The 24,131-nt window shown below is 57.1% G+C and overlaps 1 protein-coding gene across 2 annotated transcripts in view; it reads left to right on the top strand.

The window, feature by feature from the left end:
* The window catches only part of SHANK2 (SH3 and multiple ankyrin repeat domains 2), a 464,476-nt gene that overhangs the window by 253,616 nt on the left and 186,729 nt on the right, over window positions 1–24,131 (top strand). For both annotated transcript variants that reach the window (XM_024133268.1, XM_055079758.1), the window contains one exon: window positions 21,826–21,901. In XM_024133268.1, coding sequence (XP_023989036.1) covers window positions 21,826–21,901 — 76 coding nt within the window. The remainder of the gene's footprint in view (window positions 1–21,825; window positions 21,902–24,131) is intronic.

Below are 24,131 nucleotides of genomic sequence, written 5' to 3'. Positions count from 1 at the left end.
AAGGGGGCACACCCCCCACTGGGGTGGCAGGGAGGTATGAAAGGGCCCCGTGACGGTGCAGGATTATTTCGGTGTGTGCATATGCTCTGGGGCCACCAGACCGGAAACCTTCTGCTCAGGGAGGTGCCATGATTGTCCCAGACGCTGCCTGATATGCGTACGCGCCTGAGTGTCCCCGCCGCTAGGGGTGTGGTTTGGGGACTCGGTGAGCATCATGGAAGGGCTCCAGATGAACAAAGGATATTCTTCACTTAATGTTGAAGGTGCTGGCATTTCTGGAGAATCCAGTGTGTGTTTGATCCATGCCAAAAACCCCGTGTCTCGTGTGACAGGAATGTAGGTCTGAGCTCAGAGATCCGTCCTCCTGCAGCTGGCACGTGCTTACAGTACTTTCCAGCACTGGGGCAGAGGACCTCCAAACCAGCCCCGGGACACGGGACTGCCCCCCCGCCGTGAGAACACTGCCGGGGCCTCTGCAGCTTGCAAGGTGGTGCCCAGAGCCCGATTCCACCTGCAGCTGCCTTCAGAAAGAACAGAGCTTTCCTGCAAAGTAGGATTTGCACACTGTTGAGATTCCGTTGACCCCAGACCCCACCGCTCCCTACTGTCTGACGCCTGTTCCTTTACCCACGGCCGCCTGGAGACATTTGGGTCTGTGACTCCTGCACGTAACTCTGGTTTGTTTATTAAACCCAAGGGACAGATACCCATTGAGAACCGAGCCCGTGCTGGGTGCCAGGGAGGAAGCGTCAGAGACGGGAAAGCGAGTGTGTGTCCATGAGCAGCGCACACTCTGGGAAACCCCACACACCCCGACGCGCAGACCCGTTGGCTGTGACACATGCGAATGGGACTTGAGAGAGGTGCTGGGTCCTCCCGGGAAGGAACACAGAGCCCGCCTGAGAGACCGGGTCTCTACGCGGAGAGCAGAGGCATCCCGAAGTCCTGGGTGCTAACTGGAGCCGAGGGAGATGCTGGGCGGGATCCAGGGAGGGGTCCAACCTCAGCCCTGTGGTACCAGGCAGAAGGGGGGCCCCGACATCCTAGGAGCGTGCACTGGGCTCCTTTGGGCTCTGGAGAGAAGCTCTGAGTTTTCGGTCTTCTTTGAAAAGAGAAGAATTCTGAATCCCCAGCCTGTGCTCCGTCCCTCCCACCGTGAGTGTGTGTGTGCGTGCGCGCGTGTGCGTGCGCGCGTGTGCGCGCGTGTGCGTGCGTGTGCGTGCGTGTGCGTGCGCGCGTGTGCGTGCGCGCGTGTGCGTGCACGTGCGCCTCAAGAACGCACACCTGTCAGTCCTGCCAGTTTCTAAGTCATTAGAGGCAGGTGTTCTGCAGAGAGAAGTAAAAGCGTCTCAGTGTCTTCGGTCTCCCGCCTGGGAAGCTCCGTGGGTGTGATGGGCGCGGTCTCCCGCTGCTCTGTTCATGGCGCAGCCGGCGAGCACCCTTGGTGCTGCGCGTCCATCCCCTGAGAGTCGGTGCCCTGTTCATCCCCACTTCCCTGACGCAGGAACACACTGGTCTCATCCGCTCGGGCCGCCCTGACCAGGGCTCACACAGCAGATGCTTACTTCTCACGGTTCTGGAAGCCGAAGCCGAAGGTCAAGGCACCGGGTTTGTCTCTGGAGAGGGTTCTCTTCTCGGTTTGCAGGCGGCTGTCTTCTCCTGCTCCCTCGCAGGGTGGGAGGAGTGAGCTCTGGTCTCTTCCTCTCCTTATAAGGGCTCTAATCCCCTGATGGGGGCTTACCCCCCATGACTTCCTCTAACCCTAATCACCTCCAAATGCCACCCCACAGGAGGGGCGTTAGGTCTGCAACATATGAGTTGGAGGGGAGGGGGAACACGGTTCAGTCCATGACGCAGCGCAAAGCTTCAGGACCGTCCCTAAAGACCCGTAACCCGTGGGCGTGTCGGGGGGGGGGGGATGTAGACCCAGGCCGTCGTGCCCGCAAGGCGCGGAGCTAATCCTCTGCTGTCTCTGGGGGCGTCAGCAGGGAGGACCACGTCCGTGCGTGTGTGTGGCCGCCTGGGCCACGTCCACCTTTGTGATAAGCCGGTTGGACAGGCGACGATCCCACACAGCGCTTTACAGTTTCTGCGGCGCGTTCGTGTGTTCCGTGGGAACCTGGGGGCGTCTGGGGGCGCAGGCCCGGGGACACAGGGGTGTCCAGGTCAGACTTGCCTCTGCCCGCCTGGAGCTCCCTCCCAGCTGTCTCGTGGTTTTCAGTTCGTCCTTCCAAGAGGACGTGTTCTTGCCGGCCCGTTTTTGCTGAAGCCGGACCTCCAGGTGGGTGAGAAACTTGCCGAAGGTCACAAACCAGGAACGGCCAGCCCTGCACCTAGAGCCCTGGGTTTGCCCGCCGCCCGCTCCCCCATCGGCCTGCCGTGCAGCTCAAAGACCTGGAAGGAGGTGGAAGCTCCCCTCCCGCGTGCAGCCCCAGCGGATCGCCCTCCGAGGGGGACGGGGCACCTCCGAGGACACGAGCCTTTGAGCCGCCCGCGGGGAGGGGACTTGTGGCTGAGGGCCATGTGCGCGGCGTGGGGCGCAGAGAAGGGGGCCGCGCTGTGGTGGAAAACCCGCCCCCGTCTCCACTGCCGCCTCCCACGGGCTCCCTCCTGGGGAGTGGCGGCCACAGCCCCTGGGCCTCCCGCGTGCCAGGCGCGGGCTGTTTCTGTGACCCCTGCTTTGCCCAGAGACCAGTTATCTGAGGCTGGAGGGAAGGGGCTCTGAAGAAGCAGGAGTCCGCTTAGGTCTGGGCCCCAGGGTAGCAGGATCAGGGAACCGTTCAGATCAGCCAGGACACCCAGTTAGGGACCCGCATTTTACCTCCTAGGAGGAAGCCCACGGCCTACACATCCCAGCCCACCTCGGTCTCCGTCCCCACCGGTCAGCTGAGGGCCCTGCGTCCCCGGGAGTGTGAGGCAGGAGGTGGGGACGTGGCGCGGGCACAGGGCTGGGGCGAGAGGTCCCAGGTTCCAGGCCCACTTTTACCTGGCTGTGTGCCCTTAGGCCACTCACTTAACTTCTCTGGGCCAGTGTCCTCATCTCTGAGTCTTCATGGGGCGTTTATTCCGACACGGTTGCGTGAACAGGACTCAAAGGGTGAGTTATACCTTGAACTAGGTGGCGTCAAGCCACACCAATGTACGGGGAGCAGGGGTTTCTGCACTCTTTACATTAGCACTGAAATAAAAATACTAACAACCCTAACATCCCATTTTCATAACTTATGTCTTAATTATCATGTTAATAAGTAACTCGTTGAATTAATTGATAATCAGCTTCGGAGAATTTATTATTATCCCCGTCTGACAAATAAGAGGCTGGACCCAGGCCATGCAGCCGGTGGGGACAGAGCTGGGACCTGGCAGTCGCCTGGCCACACGGCCTGCCTTTCGGGGTCCAGAGAACCTTGACCGAGAGTCACCAACCCTTTGGACCAACAGAAATCCTGCAGCTCAGACAGGTGAGGGGTCGTGTCCAAGGACACACAGTGAGCTCGTGGCAGCTGTTTAAGAAAAGAAATTGACGACAGATGAGAAAAAGGAACCAGAGCCCAGGCTCTACCCCATTGATGCTTCCCAAACACAAGCCTAGAGGTGAGAGGATGTCGCTGAGAAGGAGACGGGCTTGGTCCCCGCGCCCCCGCCTCCCATCCTGCAGACCGCTCACCACCAGCCTTCGCACTGAACGTACAGAGTGTCGCTGAATTTCCCCCCAGGTCCCTCCAAATTGCACCAGGTCCCGTTCCCCCCTCCCCCCACTAGGGATGCATGGACCAAAGGAAGGCATGACAGACAGCATCAGCCAAGACCAACTTCACGGAGATGCTGGCCCTCCCTTTGGCCTCGGCCCGACTGGGTGGTGTGGCGAAAACGGACTTCGCTGCCCGGCCGTCCACCCTGCAGAGCGCCGGGCTCAGAAACTGCCGGGACTGAAAAAAACCCTGTGTCACAAAATGAGAAAGCAATTACTCTGGACAACGGTGACAGCACCCTCTAAGTGTTACCTCGGCCCCGTGCTTGTCGCCGGGTTGAATCATTTTCCTCTCCCCGCTAATGGCATGCGTAATTGCACTGGCTTTCCAGGCGTCCTTCACCCGTACTTATTTAGACTGGTGACTGATGCATTGCCATGGAAACCGGCACTAGGAAAAAAAAAAAAACAAAAAAAAACCATCCCCAGTACAGTGGGAAGTGAAAGGATGCGGCTCCAACCTGGAGCTTACAACTTGTGTCAAAGAACCGAATTTTCAGCCGATCCCAACGTGCGGTCTCCAAAAGTCAAATCTGTGAACCTCCCCCATGGATTAAACACTCGGAGCCGTCTTTCTTCTTCCTCTGATTCTTCCCCCCTTTTGTTCCGCAATTCTGACCCCAGAGGGCTGCAACTTTTTCCCTCTTGGATTAACGGACAATAGCAGATGAGGCCGGCCTCGTGGACGTGGGCTCCGCATGGACCCGGACAAGCAGTTGGGACCAGCCTGAGTGAGATGGTCACGCCCAGGTTAGAGATGATGGCTGAGAATTCCCGGTTCAAGAAGAAAGTTCATTTTGGAGGTACGATGCTGCCTCCGGGACCTGCTCCCGGTGGACGTGCCGAGTCTTTGTTCTTGACCCGCCGGGGATGGTGCCGGGCGAGACGGGGTGGCTGGCTGTGTAGGCGATGGCTTTGCACTGGGTGTGTTTCAAAATGACTGTGTTTCTGGTGGTTGTGTTTCACCAGGGAAGGCTATTGTTTCCATGACGGCTTTTTACTGTTCCCGAGACGGAAGGGAAGATCCAGGTATAGCCGTCAAATCACCCGGGCAGACTCCGGCCTCTCGGGCGCTGTTGGCGTCCCAGGGCCCTTTCCGTATTCTCGAGAGTCCTTTTGAGCATCCAGGCGGGGTTAAGACCAACTGGAGCATCTATTCCTAGTAAGCACTGTTACTAAACTCCAAGGGCGGATGACTGCATCGTGTGTCGCTGTGACTTAAATGCATAGGTTTGTCCAGGATTCCTGTGTGTTCTCCCTGACAGACTGTATGGCATCTCCCCCCACACTGGAGCAGGGCAGTATGTGCCTCCCCACCTGTCCAGCCAGCCCTCCTTCAAACAAGGCATGGCTACCGTGGTTTTTAGTTCAGTTTTGTTTTTTTTTTAATCGAGTGGACTGGGTGCTCCTCCACCGCTGTAGCCGTTGAGACTAGAAAACACCATCTGTATTTTCAGATTGCATCGCCTTCTTCACTTTCGATGGTTGGTTGTTACCAACTGCTCCCTCTCTCTCACTCCCAGAAGTGGAGGACAGAGGACGCGGCTGCCTTTTGCAAGGCCTCCGGCCGGGGAGCTTGGCGACCTGGTCGGATGAGACCCCTCTCCTTGAAGGAGCCCCCTCCCGGGTGTCACTCTGAGGTGTGCAAAGAGAGATGGAGCCACGGATGGTCGAGGCTCCGGCCACCCCCACCCCCCTTCCCAGTCCACTCCCTGGTCATCACCCACCAGCGTCTGTCAGGGACATGTAGCATCTTTGGGGGGCAGCTTGGTGGGTTGCAGGGTATGAGTACCTAAGAGGCTGGCACCGTTTGTAAGGTCACTGCCGGGGTGGGTCTTTGTGCGATGCTTTGGCGCCTTCGGGATCCACTTGACCCTCCCCCCAACCCACCCTGCTCCTTCTAGGGATGAATGCAGTTACTCCCTTGGTCCTGAGCCGTGCTCAGCCCGGGACGTGCCTGCCTCGGCGCCGAGCTGGGAAGACTCAGCTGCCTTCCCACACAAACAGGGCGGTTTCCTCGCGTTCAACAGGTCCCTTTTGCTCTGTGTCCTATTTCCTAAGCCTCAGCTGCCAGTGCCCCTAAAAAAGATTTTAAGGAACTAAAAAGAACCCTTCCACCCCCCCAGTCGGTCCCTGGGTTTAAATCCAGCTCTGCTGGTCACAGCTGTGTGTCCTTGGGCATCTCACTTCACCTCTCTGGGCCCCGGCGGTGGGAGGAGCCCAACCCTGCCTCGGGTGTCGTAAGGATGGAGAGAGGGGCTCCACAGCGGGGGCTCCCCTGCACCTCGGTTCTGTGCCAGGCGCTGCAGTTGGCAGGGAAAGGCTGCGGTCAAGTGGGACCTAAGAGGTGACGCTTTCTGGGGGGAGGTCTTGATGTTGGAGGGGGCGGGCGTTGGGCGGAGGCAGGGGGCTGGGGGAGCCAAAGGAGGGTCAGTCCAGGTATCCTGGCAGGACAGAGGGAAGAGCGCCGCTGCTCCCCTGGGCCTGGCTGCTGGATTCAGTGCCAGAAAAGTCTCTTCCGGGTCCTGGCATGTTTTCAAACACCCTGCCCCTCTGCATGGTCACGCCAGCCCTGGGCCGCTGGGCCGGGGCAGGTCAGCTTCCCCCGGCCCCTGCGCGTTCCCTGTGACGGAGAGAGACGAGCAGGGCCTCCTTGGCTTGGACGCTCCGGCCGAGCTTAGCACCAACATGCAATCAGCCTCCGAGTCCTCCATTTACTGTCATTTCCATTTAAACTGCCTGTCTGGCTCCATGTATTGGTATAAATGCTTCCACTGAGCCGCCTGGGCTGATTTAAAAAAAAAAAAAAAACATTCTAATTACTAGAGTAGAAAGCAACTCATTGACAGCCAGCAGCTTCTTTCATTTGTCCAGCCAATTTGGGAGGGTGGAGATCGGGGAAACGTGGCCGGGAACCCAGCTTAGCCAGCTTCCCCCCAGTGGTGGTCCAGCCTCGCTTGGCCCAAGATCGGCGAGACGGGGAGAGAGGTGGGCAAGGCGGAGCTTCAGACCCCCGGTCACGGCGCCGGGTGCCCGGGCAGGAGACGTCCAGTGAGTGAATGGGGATCTTGGTGTCGGGAGGTGCATCCCCGCGCCGTGGCCTTGGGCACGACCCGTTCATTCTCAGATGGGGGTCCTGAATCTGAAGGCCTGGGGTCCAGGTTTCCTACATTCCCTAGTAATTTTCAAGGGCAGCCTCGTAAGTCATCTTCTGCAGGGAACTACTCATCTCGAGGGTCTGTCCTTTAAGGATGCAAAGGGGAGACTTCCCTGGTGGTCCAGTGGTTAAGACTTCACCTCCTAATGCAGAGGATGTGGGTTCGATCCCTGGTCGGGGAGCTAGGACCCCACATGCCTTGGGGCCAAAACACCAAAACAGAAAACAGAAACAATCTTGTAACAAATTCAGTAAAGACTTTTAAAATGGTCTACATCAAAAAAAGAAATCTTAAAAAAAAGATTTTCTTAAAAGATGCGAAGGGGAGGATGCGGTCGAGTGCATGGCGCCCCCTTGAGCCGGGTTAGGAACCCAGCCCTGCCACTCACGAGCTGAGCACCTTGCAAGCCGTCCCAAGGTGTCTGGTCTCCTGGTAGAACAGCCGTGCCTCGTGGAGCTGCCGGGTGGTGACAGCAGAGGCGTTAAGAGAGCAAATCTGAAAACCAGTCCATCACTCGTGAGCTGTGTGACTTGGGGTGGTCGCTTAACCTCTCTGTGCTTGGTTTCCTCCCCTGTAACAACAGCGCCTGTCTCACGGGGCTGTTGGTGACTAAATCAGAGAAGATGTGTCTCTGCGGTCGGGATGGTACTGGGATTGGCTTCCAGAAACAGAGCCCTCAGGAGCTGCTACCTAAACACAGGGCTTTCCCTGTCCCCCCTCCAACAGGAAGGCGGGGCCAGACCCAGCTCTTTCCTCCTGCCTCAGTCCTCAGCCGGCTTGGCTTCCACAGACCAGATGGGAAAGGGAGCCGTGCCCTGGGGAGGCCTGGTTTGGGAAGGAAAGCCCCTCCCAGCAGACCCCTGCTCCCATCTCAACGGCCAAGACCTGGTCACGCGGCTGCTCCTGGAAGATGGCTGGGGAAGTGGGTTCTTGGCCACCCAGTCCCCGTAGAGGGAGAGGAGACAGTGCTTAGAAATAGGTGTTGAGCGGCTGTCAGAGGGCGCTGGTCGGGAGGAAGGCCACCTTGGCACAGGGCAGAGCGGTCTCTGCTCCCAGGTGTGCTGGGCAGTGCAGGGCAGTGGTTAGGACAGCCAGCTGCAGGGCTGGACCACCTGGGCTGGAGTCCCAGCCGCCGCTCAGCCTCACCGACACAGCGCGGGGCACCCCTGCTGAGGGCGCAGGGGTGCCGGGGCATCGCAGGGAGCTCACGTGTTTTGCGCTTAGAACGGTGCGTGGCCACTGGGTGTCACCTGTGATGGCGATGGCGATGGCGGGCGATAGAGGTCCACAGATCAGGACGAGGCTGGCGGCAGGGACGCCCCTGTGGTCCTCTCCCCCTGCCCCCAGTCCTTGTCCTCGAGGCCTGCTCTGGGAGGCTGGCCTCTCCCTCCCTTTGGGTCCTCCTGCCTTCTGACCATTTACCAAGCATCCCAGCTGAGCCACGGCCACGGCCCTTGGCCGCGGGCGCCCTCGGCTACCTGGCGCGCGGGCTTATCTTGCCGAGGCTGAATGGGTGCAGCTGGTGCTGGTGGGCCTCGGCTGGTGGGTGCCCGGGCCCCACTGCCTCTAGGCTCTGTGAGGGCTTCACAGCTGCGCCTGGTGTGGGACAGGAAGACCGCTTCCTGAAGTTACAGCTACACGGGCAGCCTTCGCTCAGCGATGCGACTGCTGTGAATCCTCCAGGTGTTGTTAATCCTCCGGGTGTTTTCTGTCATCTTGCAACACGATGGTCAACCGGCTAGGATGTCTAAGGGAGGAAACCAAGCGTGCTGGGGGTGCCCACTTCTCTGAAGTGCTTCCCGTTTATCCTGGGAAGGAAAATCAGCCGCACCCCCGCACCTTCCTTTGCCTTTGGTTTCTGGAGTCCGTAGGTTTGGCTCTCATGTGGTGCCGGTGTGTTTGGGGACCCTACAGGGCTGGGGACGGCTGGCACTCCCCGTACCCACACCCCCATGCCCGCTCGAAGGGAATTCAAGAGGCGTGGTTATTTTTGAAAACTTACGGCAGCCCCTGCCGCTGGGGCGTTACCCAACTGTGGGAGCACAGGACCGGTTTTCCCGACGACACACGGCACACGTGCGTGCACACGCTGGGGGGCACAGAGAGATACTCCGGGGAGCTGGGCATAAAGAGAACCAATGGCTCAGTCGCATGTTGGTGCCATAGCCCACCGTAGAGGCGGCTTCTACTACTGAAACCAAGATGCTTCAGGGGAAGAGAGTGAGGTCCCAGGGCAGGTGGGGCTGCAGGCCCCTAGGGGAAGGGCCGTCATTGTACAGAGCCTGGTTCCATTCTCTGAAGGAGGAATCAGTTGTGTAGCGGCCGCAGGCACGGAGCGAACCATTTGTCCACCTTTGCACAGAGGAGAGGACAAGGGTCAGAGGGGCCGGCAGTCACCTGGGTCTCACCACGATTCTGCAGAGTCAGAGATTGAACTGAGCTCCTGCAAACAGCGAGATACACTTCCTAGAGAAGTACTTTTCTTTCACTTGGACAGTTTTTTGACCTGAAAGCAAGATTCTGAGTTCTTTAACTAGGATGGGTTTAAACAGTTTTCTGAGCAAGTTTTGCCCCACTGTGCTATCCCCACAGGGGTGGTCTCTTTGCGGTCTTGGTGGGCAGATAATGGCCGAAGATGTCTGTGTCCTGATGCCTGGAACAGGTGACTATGTCCGGATACATGGCAAAGGGCAAGTAGGGTCACAGATGGAGTGAAGGTTGCTAGCCGACTGACTTCAAGGTGAAGAGATGATCCTGGGTTATCCCTGAAGGCCCCTGTAATCCCAAGGGTCCTTAAGAGTGGAGGAGACAGGCAGAAGGGGGCTCAGGGTGATGGCCTGTGAAAGGACTCGACCCGCCGGTGCTGGCTTGGGAGGAGGAGGGAGGGGCCACGAGCCAAGGACTGGGGGCGCCTCTAGAAGCCGGAAAAGGCAAGGGAACAGGTTCATCCCGGGAGCCTCCTGCGGCCACGAGCCCCGCCCTCACCTTGATCTTAGCCCAGAGAGACCCCCGCTGCATGCCGACCTACGGAACTGTAGGGTAGTAGACTTCTGTGGTTCTGGGCCAGTAGGTTTGGGGTCATTCGTGACAGCTGCCACGGGGAGCTAATCTCCCGTCCTTAGGCCGTTATGGAAGAGCAGGGTGCCTATTTTCCCCCTCCTCCCCCACGAGGCCGATATCAGGTTCCCAGAAGGTGCTGGATCCATGAGCTGCAGCTGATGTAGTGACTGAGCGAGTGACCCAAGCTGCCGTGGCGTGCGTGTTGAGAAGCGGCTTCAGAGCAAAGTCGTGCCCCTCGGCCGGTGTTCCTCGGAGGCGAGGCTCTGGTCTCCGTGCCCAGCGGTGGGAAGGGCACCTGTCAGCACAGCGCCCTGACCCGCAGTGGTGGAGCTGGGCTGTGCGGGCTGCGAGCTCCGTGCCCCATGCCCTCTGCCCCTGCCCTGCCCAGGCTCCAGCCAGCCCTTCACACGGCTTGCCCCCTTTTGGGGCTCAGAGTGATGGCCTGTGAAAGGACTCGACCCGCCGGTGCTGGCTTGGGAGGAGGAGGGAGGGGGCACGAGCCAAGGACTTGGGGGCGCCTCTAGAAGCCGGAAAAGGCAAGGGAACAGGTTCATCCCGGGAGCCTCCTGCGGCCACGAGCCCCGCCCTCACCTTGATCTTAGGCCAGAGAGACCCCCGCTGCATGCCGACCTACGGAACTGTAGGGTAGTAGACTTCTGTGGTTCTGGGCCAGTAGGTTTGGGGTCATTCGTGACAGCTGCCACGGGGAGCTAATCTCCCGTCCTTAGGCCGTTATGGAAGAGCAGGGTCCCTGTTTTCCCCCTCCTCCCCACGAGGCCGATATCAGGTTCCCAGAAGGTGCTGGATCCATGAGCTGCAGCTGATGTAGTGACTGAGCGAGTGACCCAAGCTGCCGTGGCGTGCGTGTTGAGAAGCGGCTTCAGAGCAAAGTCGTGCCCCTCGGCCGGTGTTCCTCGGAGGCGAGGCTCTGGTCTCCGTGCCCAGCGGTGGGAAGGGCACCTGTCAGCACAGCGCCCTGACCCGCAGTGGTGGAGCTGGGCTGTGCGGGCTGCGAGCTCCGTGCCCCCTGCCCTCTGCCCCTGCCCAGCCAGCCCTTCACACGGCTTGCCCCCTTTTCCGCGTCCTGGGGTCTGGCCCCGGGCGGGAGGTGGTGGTGAGCTTGGAGACGCCGCCAGCCCCCCACGCCCGCGTCCCGCCAGCCTGCCTGCGCCCACTGAGGCTTCTCTCCACGCTCCCGTCTGTGGTTCTCCGCGTTGCATGGAGCCCATCGGCATCTTTGGTTTTAAAAAAGAAAAGTTATTTCTGTCTCCATCCCCATCAGTAAATCTCTTTCCTCCTTGTGGTTTGGATCCTGCCTTTGGCTCTCCAGCCGGGGCGTGGCCCGGACAGTGTCTGATTTAAAACCCGCTGGAGATCACAGGAGCCTGCCTGGGAGGGAGGCGTGTGGATGAGAAGCTGGGGGTGGGAGGTGGGCGGCCCTGCGCCCTGTGCCCGGGCAGGAAGTGCCACCTCGCAGGCTGGCCCGGCCCGTCCAGCTCGGCCAGGCGCTGCCGTGATGAGGGAGGGGGACCCCGCCTGCGCAGGGCTCCACCCTGCCCCTTTCTGCCTCTTCAGGGTGGGGTCCGAGAATAACAGCCCGGGAGGGCGTGGGGTCCAAGGGAGGGGCTGGAGCAGCGGGGAGCTGGTGATGGCGTTGCGGAGCCCAGGGACCACTTTCCCTTCTCTCTCTGACTCTCTTTGTCTCTCCATCTCTGTGTTGTGTGTCTTTGTCCCTCTCTGTCTCTGTCTCTTTCTCTGTCTCTCTGTGTGTCTCTGTCTCTGTGTATCCTCTGTCTCTGTGGGTGTCTCCCTGTCTCTCTCTGCCTCTATCTCTGGCTCACTGTCTCCCCCTCTGTCTTTTTCTGTCTCTCTGTCTCTGTCTCTGCTTTTGGTGGGATGGAGGCTCAGCTCCAGAGGAACACGCAGGCAGGACCCTGAAGGAAGCTGAGGCCCTAGCTCTCTGCATTTCTGTGCTGCACGGCGAGTAACCTCAGCTACGCAGCTCTGGACCTCAGCCCAAAATCGGCTCAGAGGCCTGAGGGTCAGCAGTGCAGGTGGGCACACCTGGATTCTGTGCTCAGGGTCTTACGGGCCCAGAGTCAGGGTGTCACCGGGCTGGGCTTTAGCTGGAGGCCCTGAAGGAGGACCCCATCCACCCAGCACGCTGAGCTGTCGGGGATGAACCAGGCAGTGCGACGCAGAAGTGTTTTATCATCTTTACACGCGGTCTCCCCTCCGTGGCCGATCCAGGGTCGTTACCGCAGAGAGGGGAGACGTCTGCACCCCCTGCATCCCTAGTGCCCTCCGTCTTTTCGTGTGAACCCAGGGACGTTGGCCTGTGGCCAGGTCGGCGGCCCTCACCGAGGGCACGCTGCCCCCGGGGGTGTTTGGAACCGTGCGGGCCAGGTGTTGTCCCAGTCAATACCAGCACACAGGACCTGGACGCAGGTGTCCAGGGCTGCCCTGGCCGGCAGCACTGCCGTGGTGGACGGGCCCCCAACCAGGCCCCGGGGTGAGATCCAGAGGTGCCGCCACCATCCGCTTGGGTAACGAGACTTCCTACCCGGAGCGACAGAGTAGCCGAAAGGCAGGGCTCTTGCGGTTCAAGAAACCTAAAACCCACGTGAGCTGGGCCAAAGGAAGAAAGGTCCTCCACCGCAGGAATGCAGAGGCCTTTCCTGGACCCCGAGGGTGGAACGTGAGGTCCAGCCTCCCACGGTCCTGGAAGCAGGTTCTGGAAGCAGGATGCGGGGGGAGCTTGTCAGGAGTCAGGCCGGCTCAGCCGTCTCTCTAGGGCCACAGATGCGTCATCACCGCCCCGAGCCCCTTGCCTCAGCTTCCCTCCTTCGCTTCTCCCCCACCCCACAAAGTGTTCCCACGGTGACAGCCTCTCTGCATGAATGGAGGTGTCCTCTGTTCACACGGGGGGCAGAGACTGGCCACTCCTATTACAGGTCCCCAGGAAGGGGTCTGATGGGCCGGGCCGGGCAGCTCTGACCAGGGCGTGAGGTTCTGTGTACAGATATGGTTGGGGTCCTGCTCTGTCCCGGGAGCAGAAGGGTGCTTTCAGAGAGGGAAGCCCAAGACGTCTTCCTGGAGGACATCTGTGTCCGACGGCCCACCTGGGAAGGGACTTAGACGCGTGACGGTGTTATACCTTCACCACAAGGCCAAGGTCAGTACTGCTGCTAGCCCCATGTACGGATGAGAAAACTGAGATTTGGAGAGCTTGTTTCCTGCCCAGGCCCTGCAGCTAGTGAGGACTTAAGCTCACGTTTCCTTGTCTAGACGCAGGCTTCCTTCCTGCCTCTCCTGTCTGTGGCACCTCACGAGCAAGGGAACCGTCCCACGTGGGACCTGGGTGGGGATCGGGGCCGGCGTGCCCACACAGCCCTGGCCCTGCTCTGGCGTTCTGGCCTCTCCCCACGCCCGCCTCTCGACCCGACAGCCCAGCTCCTCCCCACGCCGTCCTTTGAATTCTTTTTTGGCCTTTCAGAGTCTTAATAAATTTCTCTGAGAAGATTCCTCTTCGTAAACAGTCACACTCGAGGCTCAGAGGCCATTAGTATCTCCCCGGATGCCCCATCCTGGCTTCCTCGTGAGCTAGACGGGATCCTCTTCCCAGGCGCTCTGCGTAAAGGGCTATTTTAAATGCTGACAGTCTGAAGCTTGTCATGCGATCTGTCACTCCCTTTCAAAGTCACAAGAGGTATATGGAATGGAATTTCCAGGGTGGTTTTTTTCTTTTCCCCCTTTCAATGTAGATTTTTCTAGGCCATATTCCAAGAAAAACTTTCAGGGCACATCAGCTTAATCACTGCGTGGTCCTCTCCTGGGAAAGGAGGTTACGTCCCTAGTCACATTGGTGGCGGAGGGGATGTGTCATGTTGAGAAGGCAGAGCGTCCAAACATCTGGTTTGATAGTTGAGTAAATGAGAGCTCAGAACGGCAGAGTGAGGTCCCACGCCATCACCACCAAGGTCAGGACTAGAACTCCAGTTTCGCAGTTTGTAGAACGGCTACTTCCATTCCCTTGGCAGTCGAAACTAAACTCAGCCTCTGTGCCATATCCTCAACTCTTCACAGTCAGACCCAAGGAGGTGACAGTGCCCACGTTGGATAAGAACAAAGGGTCCAAGAGCATGTGGGTTTTATCCCGTTGTTCAGTTACTACACAGCTATTGATCACCTACTGTGTGCCAGGCTGTGTTGTAGGAGCTGGGGACCCAGCAGTGCAGTGAACTTTGAGCTGGGGAAGGAATGTCCCAGAGAGAGTCTAGCAAGTGCAAAGGCCCCGAGGTGCAAACGAGTTTGTCATGTTCAAGAACAAAAAGGAGGCTAATAGGGCGGGAGTGGAGTGACTGCGGGGGTTGGGGGGGGGAACAATGGGAGAGGAGGGTTCAAAGGCAGGGCTGCATAGTGTCGGGCCTGTGTCATGGGAGGGCTCGAGGATGGGACTCGAATTCCAATGGGAAACTGTCAGAAAATGTTAAGCAGAAAAGTGGCATCACCTGATTACATTTTTTGAAGCTCATTCTGTATAGAGGTTCAGGAGATGATGATCATTCAGATCGTTCAGCAGTAGTGACTGCTGGCCTCCAAGCTAAGTGGGACTACAGACATTTCTGAGCACCTGCTGTATGAAGCACTGAGCCTGGAACCTGGCCCAGGAGGTGGGCCCGTCTGTGAACTACTAGGTTCTTGCCTTTGAGAAGTTTCCACGTGGCTTAGGAAACAAACAAGTGAATAGTTCCCTCTTGGTGGGCTGGTTTTTCTGTCTCCTTTGTCGTAACCAGAGGCCTCCTCTGAGACATGTCGAGGCCTGTGCTGTGTGCCGTGCTCTCTCCATGTCCGATGGGATGCATTCCTGTCGTCCGTTGGGTGGTTTTCCATTTTCTCCTAGAAGGTGTGAGATCCTCACAGACAAGGGGCCAAACTCAGCCTCTGCCCTGATGTTGTCTGGGCTTCCTTTCTACACTTGCCAGGACTCTTTTGGTTGCCAGAAAGCCAGCTCTGCCACACTTGAGCAAAACATGGAATGTACTGGCTCGCATGACAGAGAAGGCCATGCGTGGTCTGCATCGGTCAGCTTAGGCCAGGGAAGGCTGCAGTAACAAACAGGCCCCTGATCTCAGTGGTCTAAAACCACCGAGGTTTATTTCCCACTCACACCATCTGTTTATCTTGTGTCCTAGGGGGCACACCTAGGGACCCTGGCTGATAGAATAACCGCTGTCTCAAACATTTTGGTCGCCATGCCCATGGACAAAGAAACAGCAGGGGGCGAGGGGAGGCAGGGCGGGGTTGGGGGGGAATCTTGGATTGGGAGTTAAATGTTCCATCCACCCAGGAAGTGAAGTAAATCAGTTCTTCCGAAAACGCATTGGCCAAAATGAATCTCAGGGATCCATCCAACCACACGCCCAGAGGGAGGAAAGATAGAGATACTGAATGAGTAGCCCTCATGACCACCACAAGCCAAGATCCAGGGATTCTCGGCATCAGGCCGCTTGTGTCCCTCTGTCCTGCAGCCTCCCGCTGAGTGCGGGCTGCATTCGTTGGCCAGTTCTCCCCAGGATGTGGCGTGATGGCCATTGGTTGCCCACACCCCACATCCTCCCACCTCACGGCCCATGAGAAAGCCGAGATCTCCTTCCTCAGCACGCAGACCTCAGCACATCTCAGAAAAAGGCCAGCTGGCCCTCCGTGGGCCATGGGCAGGTTGCTGGTGAAGATGCCTCCTCCCAGGGCCCCAAGTGGATGCTGACCCAGGAGGCTGTGCTGTGCAGTATCCCTGCCACCTGCTGGCTCGGTGACCTCAGGCAACTCACTCAGCCTCTCTGAGCCTCACCTTCCTCAGTTGTAAACCAGGGATGGTAACAGTATTGAGCTCTTGCCCAGAAAGCACTTAGAATACACGGGGCCCCACTTGGATGTTTCGAAACGCGATAGCTGTTGGCTGCCGTCAGCCAGGCTGGGGAGGCACAAAGTTGGGGGTCTCTGCTCATGTTAATTTGCAGTGAGCGCGCCTCCTCTTCCCCCGAGCTCCTCCCGTGTTGCCGCGCCCCACTCCCATGCCAGCACCTCCCCAGCTCCCTTCCTGGGCCTCCCAGGTCACACCCCCGCAGCGGCTGCCCCCGCCAGTCCCCTCCCCTCTCCGCCCCCTAGGTGGGGGCCGGCCCCGGCATCAGCACGGCCAGGGCCTTGGGCCACGGTGGGTGGATCTTCTCGTGCCGGTGCAGGTTGGAGCTCCGGCTGAAGCTCTTGCGCACAGGGGGCAGGAGCAGGGCGGGACGCCGCGGTGGGTGCGCTGGTGGGCGGTGAGGTGCAAGCTGTGGCTGAAGCTCTTGCTGCAGTCGAGGCAGTGGTAGGGCTTCTCGCCGGTGTGCGTGCAGCTGTGGGCGATGAGGTTGGAACGCCGGCTGAAGTACTTGCTGCACTCGGGGCACGGGTAGGGCTTGACCCTGGTGTGGGTGCGCTGGTGCGCTGTGTGACCTCGAGGGCCACCTTGGAAGGTGGAAGATCCGAATCCTGCATGCACAGCGATAACCAGGTAATACAGCACTTTCCATTTGCCAAGCACCGTTCCAGCATTTTCCCGGTATTAATTCATTTACTCCTCCATCACTTCCCTGTGAGTAGGAACTATTATTATCCCCACTTTACAAATGAAGAGCCTGGTGACTTGCAGCCAGTAAATGGCAGAGCTGGGCTCTGAATTCAAGCCAGTGTAGCCTGCGAGCCCACATCCCTCATCATGGCACTCTGCTACTTCTGCAAAATAGCGACAAGAAATCCACTTAGCCCTGGCTGCTGTGGGAAGACCAAATAAGGTGAAAGACTTGCATTTACTCAAAACAAGAGATAATTTAGCAGAGCTGCAGTGATGATTAGGATGATGACGGTGGTGATGATGACAGTGATGATGGTGATGTGGTGATGATGATGCTGTGATGATGACGGTGGTGGTAATAATGGTGACGACGGTGATGGTGATGATGATGACGGTGATGACGACGGTGATGGTGATGACGGTGATGATGACGGTGATGGTGGTGATGACGGCGATGACGGTGATGGTGGTGATGATTATGATGATGACGGTGATGGTGGTGATGATGGCGGTGATGGTGGTGATGATGATTATGATGATGACGGTGATGGTGGTGATGACGACGGTGATGACGGTGATGATGGTGGTGATGGTAGTGATGATGACGGTGATGACGGTGATGACGGTGATGGTAGTGATGACGGTGATGACGACGGTGATGGTGGTGATGACAGCGATGACAGTGATGGTGGTGATGATTATGATGATGACGGTGATGGTGGTGATGACGACGGTGATGAGGGTGATGATGGCGGTGATGGTAGTGATGACGGTGATGACGACGGTGATGACGGTGATGATGGCGGTGATGGTAGTGATGACGGTGATGACGACGGTGATGGTGGTGATGACGGTGATGACGACGGTGATGGTGGTGATGACGGTGATGATGGCGGTGATGGTGGTGATGATTATTATGATGACGGTGATGGTGGTGATGACGGTGATGAAGACGGTGATGGTGGTGATGACGATGGTGATGGCAGTGATGGTGGTGATGATGATTATGATGATGACAGTGATGGTGGTGATGATGACGGTGATGACGGTGATGGTGGTGATGACGGTGATGATGGCGGTGATGGTGGTGATGATGACGGTGATGATGATGGTGATGATGACGGTGATGGTGGTGATGGTGAAGGTGATGATGATGCTGTGATGAAGGTGATGATGGTAGCAATGGTGATGATGATGGTGGCGGTGATGCTGTCCCTCAGGACCCCTTTCCTGTCCCTCAGGGCCATATCTCAGAGCAGAAGTCTGACTGTGTCCAGAAGCTAAAGGACAGGGAAGGCCTGTGCAGTGAGAGAGAGTTTTTCACAAAACAGTTAGAGATAATATGATTCCAAAAGTTCCCCTTTCTCTTATAAAACATTTATGGTAGTGGAAGGGAAGCCATTGTTTTTAAGGCCAGATTAATAACTTGTTAAATCCCGTGTTTGTCTCCACCCTTCCCTCTTTTGTTTAACATTTTCTTGGTCCATGAAATCCCAAAGTCTGGGGACCACTGGCTAACTGACCTAGAAAGAGTCCCTTTCTGAGACATTTGTTTCCTCTGACAAAGATGTGGACAGGTACAGGTACACACACACACACACACACACACACGTCGACTACACTCTCTGCTCCTTCGATCTGGAACCTCTGACCTCAGCCAAGGGCCTGCACCAGCCAGCTCTCAGGGCCCAGTGGTTCCCTGGGCAACAAGCACAGAGCTGCCACGTGGGGCATAAGCAACGGGCAATTAAGAGTAATAATAACAACTAACAGCCCATCCCCACGGTCATTCAGTGGCTTCACGAGCTACTCTGTTTAACCCTACAAACAGGTTCCAATCCCACTTATCCCTCCCGGGCCCAGCCCATATGTGGGCTCCACACGGATGTCACAGGGCTGGCCTGGCCAGATGCACTGCCTGGCCCACGTGCTCCCCCCACCCCCCGCACAGTTATCTGACTGCTGGGGCCCTCAGCCCAGCCCCTGGAAAGTCAGCATCTGTTAGCTTTATCCTCACCCCACCCCCAGGATCCTGAGCCCCAGAGAACAGAGCTGAGGCCCCACCCCATCTGAGCATCCTTCTCATCCCTGCATTTGGGGCACAGGGCCTGACCTTCAGGTGGACTTGATAAATGGTAACTAGATTTGAACATGTCTGCAATGCAAGATGCCAGGGAGGAAGGAAGCAGGACACGGAACACCTGGGTACGTTGGCTCTGGCTGCCAGGCACAGGGGACGTGCATGCAGCTCAGCTGGACCAATGCCCTCGGGCCACTCTGCCAGCGTGCGGTGTATTTCTGTCTGCTGATTTGCAATGGACTGTTGAGACTGGCTCAGCAAGCTCTGACATTGGGTATCTGCCAGGAGTTAAACACCAGAGGTGATACAGAGAGAAATAAGGCCAAATCCCCGCCTTTGAGCCCCGTAGAGAGCACGGAGACTTGGTTCCTCTCCAAGGGTCCCTTGGTGCGGCCTGCTGGCTCTGAGCCTGGGCCCTGGAGCCCACCTGCCCGCCGGGGGCCCACCCTGCCCCTGCTGTTTAGCAGGATGTGCCTTTGCATCGGTAGTGCTCCCCAGCACCATCCGTGAAATGGGTCCAGCCGTCGTACTTCCCTCGCCGGGCTGCCGTGACCAGCACGTGGGAGTGGATCAGCCCAGATGGCCACACATTGTGGCCCGGGGGAAGGACTCAATAAATGTTAGTGAGGACGAAGATGTTATTGACCCAGGTTCTTAGACTCTTTAATCAATAGAAATTGATGAGGCCAGACGAGAAATTCAGACAAAGCTTTACTGGGACTCAGGCTGTAGCATAGGAAGAGAGAACAAGAAACAGGTTCCCTTGCTTTCTCCCCAAGCCGGGGGCGAGCTGGCTTCTTAAATGGGTTGAGGGCGGGGCAGATCAGTGGGCAGAGCCGGAGGAGGAGCTTAGGTGGTCTGCCCACCCCCTTGGTGGTGCCATGTGCAGGGATCATGTGTTGTACCCTGCTTTCCCTCCCTGTACCTCAGAAGTGGCAGTTGGGCTTTTGGATCTTTTTGCATCTTGTTGTTCATAATTTGCCCCAACTGTGCCTGTGAGTGTTTATTTTTATTTATTTTTTTAATTTATTTTATTTTTTTAATTTATTTTTTTAAACATCCACCCCTCCCCTGGCCACAGTGACATTTTTTAAATTTAAATTTTATTTTTTTGGCTGTGCAGCCTGTGGGATCTTAGTTCCCCGACCAGGGATCGAACCCACGCCCCTTGCATTGGGAGCGCGGATTTATTTTTAGTCCCTTAGAGGTTCTTTGTATCTGTTGCTTGAGGAGACGTTTGTCCAGGAGCAAACACTCTGGTGAGGGGTCGCAGGCCCTTTTGTATCTGTTCTTTGTATCTGTTGCTGGAGGAGACGTTTGTCCAGGGGCAAACACTCTGGTGAGGGGTCCCAGGTCCCGGCCTGTCTCAAAGACAGTGATGACACAGCAGAGACACGCCGAGCAGAGGCGAGTGCCTCACTCCACAACGAGGACGCCAAGGTCCTGCAGAGGGATTGGAAGGGTGGCGTGAAATGGAGCAAAAGCAGAGGGGCCACACTTGGCTGGACTTGGCGGGACTTGCAGAGTGACACGCGCACCCTCTCCCTGGGGGCCGTGACAGACAAATGAGTGAGTATAGGAGAGGCTCTTGTAACAGGGCCTGGTACCCAGTCAGCACTCAATTAGTGTCAGGGACGGAGATGGCGATGAAGATGTTGTCACCGTTCAGGGAATTGTAACTTTCGTATAGTTGGAGTGGAGTGATGCGCAAGGGGCAGAGAGTCAGGGGGGAGCTGAGTCATTGAGAACCTGGCTGCCGGTCCTTTAAGGCATCACTAGCTGCTGTAACAAGCAAATCCCTAGAGTGTAGCACAAAGCAATACAAGTTTGTTGCTTCTTTTAAGAGCTAATGCACAGAGACCCAGGCTTTTGCCAGGAATCCCTGAGGAGCCCATCATCCTGTCGAGCCTGGGAGGCCTAGCTTTGAGCTGGGAGAAGCAGCAAGAGAGGTTAGGGAGAGCTCCCTGGCCTCCATAGAAGCCAAGCTTGGAAGGGACACACACAGACACACAGACACACACACACAGACACACACACACAGACACACACACACACACACACACGTGCGTTCCATTGGTGGGAGCTGGTCACGTGGCCACATCTGGCTGCAGGGGGTGCTGGGAAAGGTAGTCCTGGGCTGGACATCTGCTCCTCCCAGCCCCCCAAAGGCAACACCACACCATGTAGAAAGGGAGCGTGTGTTTTTGCTGCACAGGCTGCCTCTGGGCATGAAAGAAGCTGAGAGGTATCAGCGCGACTCTTCTCCGTGCCCTTGTGTGTGTTCACTTTTCAGCCGAAAACGTGCATTTGGGTTTGAGTAAAATCACGTTCACCTTGGAAGGTGGTGTCAAGGAGACTGACGGCGGAGAGGGTCACAGGGTTTAAATGAGAGTTTGAGCCATTTTTCCTGAAGCCAATCACATAATTTCTCTGTATTTTTTCCAGGGTTTGGGAAAGAGAGTGCCCAGGAGATTTTATTTGGGGGAAAATATCTAACCAGTAAATCATAAGCTGCTGTATTTCTTGCATTTGTGTTGTTGTGGGGTTTTTTTCCCTCCACCTCCGAGCTATCGATTAAGTCTAATTACATCATTCATACAATTTCCGGTGAAATTTAAGTCGAAATTTGCTGAGTAAGGGAAGTAAGCAGGGGACTTAATTAGGAACTTAATCATGTTTGTTTGTTTGCTTCTAGGAGAAAGCAACTATAATCAGGAAAAATAACAATAAACATTTCCTTTCTCCCAAAGCAGTCATCCGCAGGTTCTCGGAGTTGCTAGACGGCTCGGCGCATCGCTTGAGAGTACCGTTGTCACGGATGCTGTGTGCTGAGTGGACCTGCTGCTGTTGTGGCCGGAACCCGCAGAGCCCTGTCTTCTTTGCAGAGAGCATCCTGCACCAGCCAGGGACCCTGGGACTTGCCTCCATTTGGGAATGGAGCTCATTGACTCTCCAGTAGTCAGCCTTGAGGTTCATCTGCATCCCCCAGACTTTGCAGAGTTAGGCCACAGAGCAAGGCCTCGTCTTCCTCCCAGATCTTTCCGCAGGAGAGCGGGTCTCACGCCTCGTAGTTCAGATAAATGAGGGGCCCGGCCAGCCTCGCGTGGTTTCAGCATTCAGGGACCGTGACTTTCTAAAGGATGTCTCTCTTCCCTCTCTGCAGAAACTCGTGCAGACCGCAGCAAGAAACTCTTCCGGCACTACACGGTCGGCTCTTATGACAGCTTCGATGCTTCCAGGTAAGATGTGATTCTTCTCTGCCAGGCCCCCTCTGGTCAAAGATGCTTGTAGGTGTCCCGAAAGCGCTGGACCATCTTGCACGGAGCCCTCGGAACCCCTTGGCTTGCTTCCCCCTGTGGGTCCCCGTCACCCACCGCCCAAACATGGGCTGGGATGATGGAGACCACCGTCTTCCAGAGGACCCGCCCGAGAGGCGGGCTCTGTGCCGCCTGCAGTTTGGGGTCGGGCTGGAGCGCACTCGTGGGATGGCCAAGGGAGAGAGCTGTCTTTCAAGGAAGAGGAAACCTGGCGTTGTTTTGGGGGGAAAGCAGTACAAATGGTAAAGATGACAGTGCTTGGCCACAGGAGCCTTGAGGCAGCACCAACGTATCAGCATCCCCCCCCGGGGGGGGTGGGGGGCGGAATATGAGGATGCTCCCCTCCTCCAGCCCCCCTCCAGCCACCAGTCTGCTTTCTGTCGCTAAGGATTTGCCTGTTCTAGACTTTTCCTAGAAATGGAATCCTACAGTTATGTAATCTTCCGTGAATGGCTTCTTTACCTAGAAGAATATTCTCCAGGTTCATCCGTGCTGTAGCATGTATCAGTGCTTCATCCCTTTTTTTCGCTCATGTTTTACCGTGGTAAAACATAAATAACATACAGTGTGCTGTCTTAACCATTTTGAAGTGTACAGCTCAGTGGCGTTAAGTACATTCACATTCTTGTGCGACAATCACACCGTCCATTTCCAGAACACTTTCCATCTTCCCAAGCTGAAACTCCAGCCCCGTGAAACACTCGCTCCCCTTCCCCTCCCCCAGCCCCGGGCACCCGCCCTCCTGCCGTCCGTCTTCAGGAATTTGACTCCCCGAGGGGCCTCGTATGAGTGGAATCCCACAGTATTTGTCCTTTTGTGTCTGGCTTCTTTCACTGAGCAACGTGTCCTCAAGGTTCACCCCTGTTGGACCAGGTGTCACAGTGTCCTTCCTCTTTGAGGCTGAATAGTATTCCTTTGTGTGGACGGACCACGTCTTGTGTATCCATTCATCCGTGGATGGACCCTCGAGGTGCTCCTACCTTCTGGCTGTTGTAAATATGCGGCTGTGGACATTTGCGTACAGATATTTTTTTTGAACACCTGTTTCCAGTTCTTTGGGGTGTATACTTAGGAGTGAAACTGCTGGTCACCTGGTTTTAGCGTTGACCTGTCCCAACCACCTTTCTCTTATAAACAAGATATGCGCTCTAACAGAAATGCCATTCCCAGCAGAGTAGCCGGTCCCCTCTTCCGGGGGGCTTTGCAGACTCTCCAGGTCTTGCTAAGATTGTCCACTTTTCTACCTTAAAAGCCCAGGTTGGGATCCTTGGCCTGGCCACCAGCGCAGCCCCGAGAGAGCGCTCGGAGGCTGATGGCTTCCAGGGAGTTACACCCGCCCCTGGCTTCTGCTGATGAGTCTTTACCTGGGTCAGATGAGTCGTCCTTGCCTTAGCAGGAGGCCGTCCGTGAAAGTGGACCCTGGGCCCACGGTCTCGGTCAGCATGCTGTCATGCTTTGCTTCCGTTCTAGCAGGGAGGGCGCCTGAGTCTCCGAGAAGCCCAAGAGCTGTTGCCATGGTGACTTGGAGGGCTGTCCAGGCTGGGAGTGGGACTTTGAGGGAAAGAGGGCCTCTGGATGTTGGAAGGGTCCAGGCCGTGTCTTGCCCTCAGGCCGTGGCTTTTGCAAAGCCATGTCCCCACGAGACCCGTTGTCAGCAGAGAGCAGCCAGCAGGCCACCCTTGGTGTGTGTGTGTGTGTGAGGGCGGGTGTGCACGCACGCTCAGTGCTCGAGACGGGGAGGGCTGACTGAGCTGGGAAAAGAGAAGACCACGGGGCCAGGCTGTCTGGGCCACGTGTCCTGTGGCTGAGAACAGGCCAGAGCGCACCAGGGATGCTCCCTTCAGGTCGGCCGACAGAGGACATGTGGAACCGTCGTAGCTGTTAAGTGATAGGACAGGGCCGTCTCGGGAGATGATGAGCTCCCCATCGCTGGAAGAAGTCAAGCAGGGCGGGCCTCGTCGTGGCGGAATGTCGTAGAAGTTTGGACTAAACGACCTCCGAGATCACAGCCAGGTCTGCATCCCCGTTTTGGCCCCAGATGAAGGCTTGCGTTCGACATATATACTGACCACCTGCTCAGTGCCAGGGCCCAGGACCACAGAGGAGGGGGACAGCTGGACACACCTGGGTCACATGGTAGCTTCTAAGCAGA

The sequence above is a fragment of the Physeter macrocephalus genome, chromosome 18, assembly GCF_002837175.3.
Source record: "Physeter macrocephalus isolate SW-GA chromosome 18, ASM283717v5, whole genome shotgun sequence".
Taxonomy (NCBI): domain Eukaryota; kingdom Metazoa; phylum Chordata; class Mammalia; order Artiodactyla; family Physeteridae; genus Physeter; species Physeter macrocephalus.
This window is presented reverse-complemented; position numbering and strand designations above follow the sequence as displayed.